This window comes from Oryzias latipes, chromosome 10 (genome assembly GCF_053564925.1).
Source record: "Oryzias latipes strain Hd-rR chromosome 10, Olatipes_Hd-rR_3.1".
Lineage (NCBI taxonomy): Eukaryota > Metazoa > Chordata > Actinopteri > Beloniformes > Adrianichthyidae > Oryzias > Oryzias latipes.
The window spans coordinates 10,143,314-10,155,870 of record NC_136246.1 but is presented as its reverse complement, the minus strand read 5'-3'; the positions used below and the strand labels follow the sequence as shown (position 1 = coordinate 10,155,870).

Genomic DNA, 12,557 nt, shown 5'->3' with positions numbered 1-12,557 from the left:
TACATGAAGTCCTCTTCACCTTTATCCACCTTTGTCATGGTAGGAATAACACGTCAATGTAAGGGTGGGGTCATAGGATAGCACGATGGTTATAGTGTTCAGTCATTTACATCCACCATCCCAGAGTCCAGCCCTCCCGCAGCAGTTGCTGCTCGGCCTCATGGGCTCCATCTTTTTAGCGGTCCAAGAAGGACCAAAGGGATGTTTGCATTCAGCAAATGAAAACCTCATCAAAATACATAAAGAGTGGTGTCAAATGAGATCAGAAATAGGACAAAAAGTATGAAAGAAATGTTTGCTGCTGATTAAGAGAAGTCTTTCAACATTTCAAACTGACTTTCCAACAGGGTTAAAAATCCAAAAATAAAAAACAAAATGAATGGTCAAAGTTATTGGCTTAGAAAGCTGATTTTCCTTGGCAAAAACAACAATAAAGACATTTAATTCTTTGAAGGAAAGTTATTCATTTATTTATAATGAATGTAGCAAATTATTTTTTACATCAATGAGTAAACATTCATTTATTAAATGTTTTTAAACTAAACTCACTGTCTGCATTCATTGTTTTTATTATTAAATGTAGTAATTATTTTTTCCCCTTATTAATCCTGTATTTCCGGTTTTAGGATGCAGAGTTTTTTGGATCCTAATCCAGGTTTCTTCAAAAAAAGGACAAGATTGACAAACTATCTTCTTCAGAAAACTTTAAAAAATCTTTGAAGTAAATCTTATCAGAATTATTTCAAACTCAACACTAACAATGTTTAGCTTTTTAATGCAAAAAATAATAACAAATTACAAAATAAGGTTGCGTGTCAATAATTGCATGACATATTTCTAGTAAAAAACTCAAAGGTTTCTTACAAAAACATTTTTTTTAATTATTTTCAAAATTATAAGTATGATTTCTATTCATGTAATTTGTTTCTTCTTCATTTTTTTTTGTTTTTAATATATTTTTTCCCATCCATCTGTCTTCAAACAGACTGGTTTTGAAGCACAAACTCCCTGCGAGAAAGCCCATTTCATTCAGGGTTTTGTTCTTAGTATGCACGGACTGAAGGCATATTTCACTTGTACAGTTATGCAAAGCAAAGGCAGGGGCTGTGTAAACCAGATAAACGACTCAACAGACATCCAATTTCAATTATTTATGAAAGAGTGGTAAAAATGACTGCTGGTTTGCTGTCCCTACATTCAATTTTACACGCAACCAACCATCATGTTTTCCACTGGCACTGTGCAAAAAGAAAGGATTCATTTCTCTTTTTTTTCAATCTCATGAGAGTGCAAACGTTAGGATGTGAGATGCGAGACAGCGGCAGCCATCACACTCTAGTGGAACCATAACATAAAATACAGTTCTCCCTAAATGGCAAGCAGTAACTGACAGAGTCATTTTCCAGTCAAGGTCTCCATAATGCATTACATGAAGGTTAACTTGAACTCATAGATCACAGGAAGAAAAACCAGGCTGTATTTTTTGCGACTGGAAATTCCTGGAACTACAAGGCTGCAATTAAAATGAAATGAAAAGATTCAACCCGAAATGAGCCAAAGCAGCAGCAAACCAACAGATCTCTGCCTATTGGCTTCATTTTAGCAAGAATAATCCTTCTCTATGTGAATTCTGAAGCAGTTCCATCAGTTTTGACAAAATGTTGATTCTAAGACTTAAAACGTATTAATACACAGAATTCCAGGATTTTTGTTTTGTAACCCTTGTGCTATCCTAGGCACTTTAAGATTGGGATTTGGGTCATCTAGACCCACTCGACATAGTGTTGAACCTTTTTTCTTCAATGATTTGTGAACCTCACTGGTGTCCATGGATTACATGAAATAACACGTCAAAGTAAGGGTGGGGTCATCTAAGATAGGACAAGGGTCAATAGTAGTAAAACTAAGACTTCGCGATAACATGGGCAAACTATATTTATTGCAAACCATTACTAATGTTTTAACAATTCTTGCTCTCTGGATCAAAATTATTTCCCAACATAAAAACTTGATCACTTTGTCCAAGACTGATCAGAAAAATGATGAGTTCCTTATGCTTAGTAGTCCGGTGCCTTTTTGAGCATTTAGTTTTCTCTTTTACAATTTCTTCTAATTTTTCTTTAAAACTGTTTTTGTGGTAATGTTTGATATTCATCTTTTCAGCATCATCCCAGCTCCTTTTTTTGACCGATATATGTATATTTTTACACAATAAATAAAAGAAACATGTAAACAGTCCAAAAAACTCAATTCAGAGTAGTAAGTTTAGTCATTTTTGTACTGTGAAGCTAAAACATTTGGCAAGGCTGATTTTTTTTTTTTTTTTTGCTTAGTTTTTTCATCTTATTTGATAAATTTGGGTGTTTTTTTTATTTTTGCCCCTCATGTAAAAAGTAGCAAACCCAAACTGATTGTGCTTTCTGCAACTTGAAGCCTTTAAAGCACACCAGAAGGCCTTTTTAATGAAGATGTTCTGTCATTTGACACCGATGTCGTTCTAAAGACGGGTAAAAAAAAAAAAACACAAGATGCCAGCATTGTTTGAATTTTAACACTTAAAAGTTTTTTTCCTGTAAACGTTCGACTAATTTCCATCAGCGGAGAGCAGTTCACATTAAAAACTAAATGTTTAGGAAAGTATGGACAGTACTAAAGTTACTAAATTGCATAGAAGGTAGCAAAAGTCCCTCGTCTAATTATCCTGCTGGACCCATTTTGCTCCTATGAGGAGGTGAATGGATCACAAAGGAGGCGGCAGAAAAAGGAGACAAACTTGCAGATGGACATAAACACAACATGCATGTTTATTATTGTTTATTTTGCACTTAATGATGCATCATTAGGCAGCTAATGGCAATTCAGTTCAGACTTACAAAACAAGACGTCCTAAAAAACTGTTTGGTACAGCATTTATTTATTTGTTAGCTTTTCTGATTCCCATGAACCAAAAGTTAAAGCCTCCAAACCTAAACTTGATCTGAAGTGGAACATCCAGCCCAAGAGGCAAACCCAGCAGGAGTCCAGCGCTTATGTTTCATGTCAGATTCTGATCTCTAAAACAAAGAAGGAGCGAGGCGTGTTGCTAGCAGGACCTGGCTCCGTCGCTGGGACGGCTCAGGCCCCCTTTGAATCTTTGGAAGAGCTCTTTTCTTCTTATTGGCTTCATATCTGCGAGGACATCAGGGGCTTGGGAAGCGCAGGCCAGGGCTCTCATTAAACATCTGTCATTTCTTCTTCCATCTCGTCCCCCTCTGTTTCGCCCTCTGCCTCGCCGCCTTCTTCTTCCTCCTCGTCCTCAGATGTCACATCCAGCTCGTCTCTCTGAGACTCACACTTCACGCACGCACAGGCAAACAGGTAGTTCTCCCTGGAAAGACAGAAGGTGTGATTGTACACATGAAAGCCAGCTGCTGAACCCGTCTGCTCTTCAGCAGCTGCTGAGAACGAGAAACGGGAAAGTTTAACACAGGAAGGAGAGCTTCCAACCAGCTGCTGCAAAACTCTCCTTTCTACGTGTCTTCTAACTGTGCAGACTTGTGATGCAATCCAAAGATAAGATTAGTCTTTTTCATCATCCTAATCAATAAGAGGGGTGATGCAAAAGCGCTCCTGTACTAAGCCTGCCAATCACTGCGGGGCGGCCTCTATTGATGCAGATGGTTCGGGCCGCAGATGCCGAGGGCGGCAGATGTTTTACCTCAAAATTTTGTGCCTGCTGTGGCGGCTTCGATCCCGCTGGCAGCAGTCCAAGTAGCTGATGCAGATCTCCTAGAAGAAAACGGGAACTTTTTGTTAGGATAGCATTTCAAGACGCACTCTGATCATCTTTTGATCTATTGTAAAATCATTATATTTAATTATGATTATGTTGGTTCTAGCCAAAACCCAAAAAACAATGTTGTTTTCTAGAACATAGTTTCTGCAGAGTGGCACGAGTTCATTGCAAATTCACTTCTGGGTTGTCGGCAGGACTGTTGGCGAGGAGCAACCCCGACCCCCTTCCAATCACCCATCTATTTACATGCTAGCTTACAGCCCCTCACAACCCCAGTGCAACAAAAATGGCAAGTGATGTCGGAGCTATCCGGTCGTACAGTTTTGATCCAGATTCCAGCTCAGGCGAGGAACTCAGAGACGTTCATGGATCTATTTGTAGTGTTGTTCAGTGTATTTTCTACGCAACAAATAAGCTTATTTTCACACTGCATTTTTCTTTGTCTGCTCCTGATTCACAATATGAATAAAGAAATACTCAGAAAAGCAATTTCAACTAAATTTTCTTGATAAATGTCCTCCATCATCGAAGAAATTCCACAAGAACATGATAAAAACAGCCTTTTTGGGGTCTTTTACTCTTAAGATCAGCTTCTAGTTTGAGGATTTTCTGCAGAACAGAAGAATGCGGTCAGAACGTTAATGCACTGATACACAGGAGATGCTCTGTCCTTCCTTCCTCAATTCTATGCAGGGAAAGCAGCGCTGCTGCTGTCGCATCACTGTGCCACTAAGATGCGATGCTTCTCAATCTTTCTGACAGCTTGACACACCCACTTGGTCCTAAAAGACTCAGCCGTCTAATTTTGTGTGACAAGACAGAACGCAGAAGCTACTGAGGGCCGCTCTGCCCCGTCCACCAAAGGCCAACATTTCAGAGCGGAGACTCCGACGTGTCAGCTGACCTCTCCTGGGTTGATGTCGCTGAGGGCGCAGAGGTGAAGCAGGAAATTGTTTTCGGGGAAAGACGCCTCTGCGTTTGGCGTGCAGCTGTGGTTACCTGCATGGGACAAACAAGCCGTCAGACGTGCTTCTAACAAATGCACACAATAAGAGGGAGACGTCTGTCACACTCACACGAGCTTTGGAGCAGATAAAGTCCAGAGCCCTCACAGTTCAGAAAATCTCCCGTTTCTGCAGAGAAAAACACAGAAATCCTGCTTTTTGAGCTTTCTTCTGGGTCTGCACATCAGGTCACATGACGACCACGACAATAAACTCGCCAACAATGTGACCATTGAAAATCTTCTCAGCTAAGACATAAAAAGAAAAAAGATTTGTTCTAAAAAAAATACTGCAGAAGTGAGATAAAACTGTGACCTTTCTCAATGTCCTTGTACAGCTGATCAATAAAAGAGTCCAAGTGCTCCCTCTGCTGGGCGGGAAGCTCCAGTGCATCGCAGGCGTGGACCCACTGACTCAAGGAACTATGACAAGCACAAAGACAGGAGAATGAGACCCGAGCTGAGACAGGGAGACGGGCTCACCGGGAGACAGGCAGGTGCTCACCTGGTGCCGATGCCTTGCCCGTTTGTTCCCACCAGCGCAAAAAGAGAGCGGAAACCCTCAGGGAGAAACCACTGCAACACAAAGGCATCATCAGCGGTTTGTGCTGAAACCACCTTCTAATTTCACAGCTGGGATTGGCTCATGCAGCCACTTTGAACTAAACAAAAGGAGACTCAATCAGTTAGATGGGAAACATTTCAATCCACTTAATGAAGTCAAATTAATGCTGAATCTGATCAGCAACCCAGACCGGTTTGACAATGAATGTGTTTTGTTTTTTTTTACAATAAAACACAAATCCCTCAAAATGCCAAAGATCTTATTAAAAAGTAATGCTCTATTGATTAAAAGTAAATAGTATGTTCGGATTTATGAAAATTAATTAGGACCTAAATGACCAAATTTGTCCTTAATTTAAATGATCACTTTAAAACCAGCTCACACCTCAATGAATGAAATGTACAAGTTTTTCTTCCCCAACACATAAAAAATCATGCCACAAACAGACAATAATTCCGCAAAAAAAATCCAACATTTGTAAGTTTTTGTTCAGGAAAGTTAAGGAAAGTTTGATTAAAATTGGAATTTTATTTTATTTTTAGACCACGTCGCCCGGCCCTTCCTAAAATATACATTTTGAGCTTTAAAGTGACAAATTATCCTTAAAAAATATTGGCACAGCAGATAATGAAAAATGTATGTAATGTATTCCTTTGGGCAAAATTCTTATGCATATTTTTACATGTAACACTTTAGATTGAACAATTTTATCAATGCACAGAAATATCCTAAGTAAATATAAAATGCAGTTAATTAAGAAACTGTAAAGCCACATAAACTGATAACAGACTGTGCCTCCTAACAACTGGCAGAAAAATAGATTTTACATTTTCAAAAACACTGACATTTAAGTACAGCTTTTGTTCATTCATTAATAAAATGACATATTTTGTTAAAAAGCCGTCATATGGTGTCACTGATTTCCTGAAGTAATAACTACCACCATTTTACCCAAACTATTTATGAATCCACCATGCTCTGATGATGAAAACATGGATAGTTTAATAAAAAAGAAATTAAAATACATTTTCTGCCACATGAAAAATTGTTCCGACGCAATGCATTGTGGTCTATAGTCACCAATCTAGTGAACATCGATGCACACAGGTTATTTTGCAGAGACTTCTGGGAAATGTCTAGGGCACTAGATTTTGGAATAGTGAATTTGGACAAAACGGAAAACGAGCGATACAGTGCACTAAGTAGTGATTAGTGAAGGAAGTCTAAACGATTGGCTAATCGAAACATCTGTAACCATCTGTCACTGGTTACTGACGTCATCTGGTCCAACATGGCTGCCTCCGTATTATGAAAAAATGGCGACTGAATTAATTGACTTTATTCGTTGGAGCTCCTCTGAGCAACACTTTTGTTTCACTAGAGGACTGAAAGCACCGTCAACTTACCCGGTTGAGATGGTCGTCATAAAGCGCTGTGCTAAAAAGACTGTGTAACAAGGTCAACTGCCCCTGCAAGCAATGCAACAAAAACAAATGTTAGAAAACATGCATCATGAGCTTCATCAGCCACAGTGCCACGTAAGAGTCTCACACCCCAGCAGCTTTGGATGTGTGCTGCAGCCGAAAACCTGAGGAGAACTCACCCTGAACTGCTCTCCCAGCAGCTTATGGGCGATCTCCTCCTCCTCGTTGGCGGTCCGGCTGCAGAAGCGGGAAAACAGCTTCTGCCAGCGGGCTTTGTCTTTAGCCTGCTCAAAATGACCAACACTGTCAGTAGCTGCTCAGCTGCCTGTAAATGACAAATGACAGCTGCACAAGCGGCTGCTCCGTGTATAAAATGGTGACTTTTATCAATAAAGAAGAACAAAATACAAATCAGGTTTGACTTAAAGTCGCAGTCCGATCACTTATTGTAAAGATGTTTCCAGTGCTCTTCTAGTTATGTCTGCTGACTCAGTTTCTGCAGAGCAGCAGGAGTTCATCAGAAGTGTTTCCCAGTTGTGGGTGGGGCCGTTAGTGTGGAGCAACCCCACCCCCCTCCCCTCCCTGTTGCTGAGAGTTCTCTGTTCAAGCTGAGTAGTGAGGGTGTGGCCCGTCCAGTGTATTTGTTCTGTTATGAGTGAAAGTTCTAGTGTTTTATGAATGTGTTTTAAACCTTCTGTTAATGGGCTGATTATTTTGAACGTGTTTTCAGAAGTATTGCTGTTCAACAAATTTATTTGAATAATCTTTATTGAAAAATGCACATGTAGAAACAGAAAGAACTCGCTAGCACGCACTTCGTTGTGTCAGTGAAAAGAATTTGCTGCATACGTCTCAAGTCAGAGGTTGCATCACCGGTACGCGTTGAAAATGTAATCTTGGGACTTTTAAGTTTTGTACTGTTATGATGCAATGCTATGCATATATCCATTAATTGTATTGATCATTTGCTTTCACTTTTACCCTTTTAAATATCATTAAACCTGCTGAGAACGTTCGACGGTCTCCAGAGTCGTGATATGAGAAAGGTGTTCAAAAGCTCCTGCATTGGACATGCATAAAAACAGCACCGTATCTTCAGCGTAACAAATAAGATCTATTTCCAAGGGCATTTTTTTGTCTGCTCCTGATTCACAACGATTTGAATAAATACTCAGAAGTGTGATTTTAGGTATAAGTTTTTTATATATGTCCTCCATCATCAAAAAAATGCCACAAGAACATGTTAAAACACATTTTTACTGGATGAGCTTTCTGCTCTTTACTTTATAACCACAATTTGAAGAAGACTTGCAGCAGAAAGTTTTAGGATCAAAGACAGGGCCTGCAGCACTCACCTGCTTGACTACAGCTACCATTCTGGCCATAAGCATGATGCTGGAGGTCTCTGGAGGATAATGCACACTCCTGAAAGGACACAGAGCCTCTTATTGGCAGGAAAACCCAAAACGCGTCGATTGGTTCCGGCGCTGTCACCCACCTCCATGCATCTTTCAGCTTGTTGATGGGGTGATCTGGATCCTCCTGAGACGGACCCAGACACAGAACGCGATGGTACTGATCTGCTGCGGCTTGTCGGCACTCGCTGCTGCAGTACATCACCTGCAAGGAGAGGTCAGTTACAGTGCCACTCCGGTCACCTTCCGATTTATTTTTAAAAGTATTCCCAGTGGTCTTTCGATGATCCTTAGGACATTTTTAGCCAAAATCTAAAAAAAACTTGTGTTGTTTTCTAGGACCTCTTTTACCCCAGCATTTATAAATTAATAAAGTAGAGGCTTCAAAGGTCTAAACCCACATCCATCTTTTCAAAGCGTCCTGTAGATAAATGAGCTTCAACACAGGCTGCAGCTTCAGAACACCAAATCAGACAAACCATGAAATGATCTGTTAGTGAAGCTCCAGTTCAGCCTGTTTCAGCTGCAGGCCATGCTGTCTGGATAATAAATAATACACAACGTGTGTGTGGGGGAGACCTTCAAAGGCGAGCGGGGGTGTCGGTTTGTTTAATATAAAAGAGATGCTTTACTGATCCGCCCGCGAGGAGCCAGTACAGATCGATGGGGTTGCGGTGCCGCCCCCGCAGTGGGGTGGGTTAGTGGGCGGGCGGGGTCGTACCTGGCACTGAGGGCAGGCTTGGTGCAGCTCGGGGCGAACGCCGCACAGCTCAGGGTGGGGAAGGATGAGAGCGGGGTTACCGCTGAGTCTCCTGGCGTTCTCCTCCGCCGTCTCCAAAGCGCGTAAGCAGTAATCGCAGGCTGACAACAAAAAACAGGAGGGACTCTGGGATATGCTCGCACGATTTTTTAGTAAACATTGAGTAAAACTAAAGTATACAAGCTCTGCAAAGAAGTTTAGAGAAAATATATGTTTCTGGTTAGCTTTCGTCCACAGATTATTTTGCCTTTAATGTCTTGTATTTCAAACAATTTTTTGCCTAAAAGATTACAAAATAAAAGCTCTCCCACTGTTATGTAGTTTAACCAATAAAGCATCATAGCCACCAATAATTGAAACTCAAATCTGCTTCATTAAAACAAAAATATGACAGAAATGATGACTAAAACGCTGAAAACATTTGAGCAAAACTGTTGCAGTAAAATCAGATTTATTCATGTCTTGTCTTGATTAAAGGTGTAACGATACACGTAGTTGAACCCAACAGTTTCAGTTCGGTTCACTTCTGTACCGTTTCGGTATGTTCTTTCTTTTTTCCCGCATGTGCACTGGAACGACCCAGCTGCTTTGTCACTCATAGCGGGGAAACAAGAGCCGAGCTGCTAATTTAATGAACTAGCAGGTAAGACTGTCCTTGCCCCATACTTCACTCACCCTCAAACAGTCTCACAGAGAGAGAGTAGACAGAGAAATAGATCACTCCATCTCCTTTACAGCATTAATATGCATTTATTATGAACTCACACAAACAGCATAACACCATGAAGCTCACTTCTCTTCACAGCTCTCTCAGTGATGGTGAAAAATTCAACACACAAGATTTCCCTCTTCCCATGAGTCTTAGTGGCTATGGGCGGGGCTAACCCCCAGGTCGCCACTGTATTAACTTTGCACCGAGACGAAAGTAATGTTAGCCGTGAGTTTCCTCCAAGACGCTATTAGGTGACGGACAGTTGGCATGTCACCATGTGGTTAATGCAGACGCCAGGCCAGAGATGAGGACACCCCCCCACCCCCCCATCTCCTTACGCTCTCCTGTGTGGGAACACTTTGGCTTTGATGTCAGCATCCATGAAGGCAGTTGGATAAGTCGAATGCTGTGTGTTGACATTGTTACACAAAGCTAGAGTATGCCACAGTAACATATCTAATCTGTTAACGAACTTTAAACGGCATCACCGACTGTAACAATCGGGTCGACAAGAAATAAAATGTGCAAAATAAAATGTTTTTTTAGGCAACTGTTAATTATCCAAAGTTTTTGGTTCCTGGCAGCTAATAGTTTTTTCTTATTTTATTAAGTAGATCATCTACAAGGGGTCAATTTTATTTATTGTTATGTAAAACCAATAAATGCATTTTGTAAGTAATTATTTCCTGCTTTAGTTTTTTTGGACCGAAAATAGACAGATAGATAAAAACGTTATCAATCTTCCAAGGGAGAAATTCAGGTGTCCGGCAGCAAAACACACACAAACACACACAATACATAACAAAATGATAGTTCATAAAATAGCAGTTCTTATCAGGCAGATTTGTTATACAGCAGTACAGAACCGAGCCCTAGGAAATTCTGGATGGAACCGAATTGAGATTTTAGCGTATCGTTACACCCCTAGTCTTGATACTGTTGGTCTGTAGTTTCAGGTTTTTGTACAGCGTCAAAAGACAGTCGTGCAGGTTTTCTGTGCAGTGTTCCCCACTGAAAATCTCACCTCTGTACTTGTATAAGGAATTCCACAGGAACTGTGCAGACACCAGGGGGCGCTCAGTGAAAATGGTGTCTCCTTTCTTGATGCTGCGTTTGGCAAAGAGACCTTTACCCTGAAAGAAATCCACAAGAAAGCAGGAACTCAACCTCTAAGCTGAACGATAACTAATACATTAAATATTTAACCTTTAAGAAGTATATGATATCAGCAGTTTAATACATTTTTATTATTCATCCACCTTAATCACAATGTGTTGTATCCGTTTTAGATTTTTATTGATTTATTTATGTAGTATGTCCTTTAACTTGAAATCCAGCTTCCTGTCTGAATATTGTATTTTGGCAAAACTGCAGTTTCCAGTGCAGCAAGATGCTTTTGACTCATATTTGTTAACATACTGCATAGTCATAAAAAATCAGTGGCATAGATTCTATACTATAGAACACACTGATGTAGATTTGAGTGAATACTCCATCAATAAATCAAATTGATGTAGAAACAACACAGAAAAATATAAAAATAAACATTAAGAAACAGTGCATGTACTAAATTTAAAAAAAAATATTGCACAACTAATTAAAATAATTTACAACATGTATGTAAAAATTTTAAATTTACACTGTGCTTAGCCAAACAACGGGAAGTAATCTACTATTTCAAAATAAAAATGAAAACACTGATTTTTTTAAAAATGCTGTTCTGCGATTATAATTAATCTTTTTCTATTCCTGAATTCAATAAATAATACATTTTTAAAATTATATTTTTAATGAAGGTGCATTTATCTTTTGTTTTTTTTATCATTTTTTAATTTACGTTTTAAGCACAAACGTAACATTTTCTGCAGATCTGACCAACAAAAGCGCTCAAATGACGAACGCTTACTATAAACTTTAAAAGCAGTTTAGTCCATAATAGTTTGTTTTCATAGATCAGTCTGATAAGTGGAGAAAATTATTGTTTTTTTTTAGTTAGAAACGAACGTCACTCGCTGCAGGATTTACTTAAACAACAGCGCCGCTCCGAAAACAAATTTTGACCGTAACTCAAACATCAATGTGTTTTCAGTCTAATCAAACAACTCTTACCTTTAAATTGTCTATAAATCTGACTTCTACGCTGCTAGCGGCTTTACCGGCGTCTACGCACAGAGAAAACATGTCATCCACGGGGGCCGCCATGTTTTTGATGAACTCTGACCTTTCCACCCCGATACGTGATTTCAAGGAGGAAGCAGCGCCCTCTGCTGGACAACCGACTAACTACGACTGTTCTGCCAAACAGATGGGTTGATTTGGTTAGTTTGTTTTCTCGCATGTTAATGAACCAAACAAAAACAAATACAGCTTGAGGAACGGAAATTGAGTCAAATAATGACTTGTATTTTAATCTAAAAAATGGCTTAGCTTGAAAATTACTCAAGCACCAGAAAACCATTTAAAAGTGATCTATGCCAGGTGGCAGTGGCTCAGGGGGTTGAGCAGGTTGTCCAAGGGTCAGCGGTTCGATCCCCGCTCCCACCAGCCAAAATGTCGTTGTGTCCTTGTCCTTGGGCAAGACACTTTACCTTCCTTGCCTCCAGTGTGGTTCCACTGGTGTGTGAATGTGCATGAATGTCCTGCTGATGGTCAGAGGGGCCGTAGGCGCGAACTGGCAGCCACGCCTCTGTCAGTCTGCCCCAGGGCAGCTGTGGCTACAACAGTAGATGACCATCACCAAGTATGAATGAGGAGTGAATGAATAATGGACACACTGTAAGCGCTTTGAGTGTCTTGAAAAGCGCAGATAAATCCAATCCATTATTATTAAAATAAAAGAATTATATATTTTACTAATTTTCTAAATTAATTATAAAAATCTATATTAAGAAAAATATGTACTT

At 39.9% G+C, this 12,557-nt stretch overlaps 1 protein-coding gene across 1 annotated transcript; it reads right to left on the bottom strand.

The window, feature by feature from the left end:
- Positions 1–2,782: 2,782 nt before the first annotated feature.
- On the bottom strand, positions 2,783–11,921 carry smyd5 (SMYD family member 5). The gene is made up of 13 exons (XM_004073031.5): positions 11,764–11,921; positions 10,679–10,787; positions 8,904–9,043; positions 8,266–8,387; positions 8,123–8,192; positions 6,947–7,051; positions 6,750–6,812; positions 5,284–5,354; positions 5,095–5,201; positions 4,852–4,908; positions 4,680–4,774; positions 3,698–3,768; positions 2,783–3,367 (listed from the first exon to the last, which is right to left on the bottom strand). Exons 1-13 carry the CDS (start codon positions 11,854–11,856, stop codon positions 3,214–3,216), a joined length of 1,257 nt encoding a protein of 418 aa, XP_004073079.1. The 5' UTR covers positions 11,857–11,921; the 3' UTR covers positions 2,783–3,213.
- Positions 11,922–12,557: the final 636 nt, after the last annotated feature.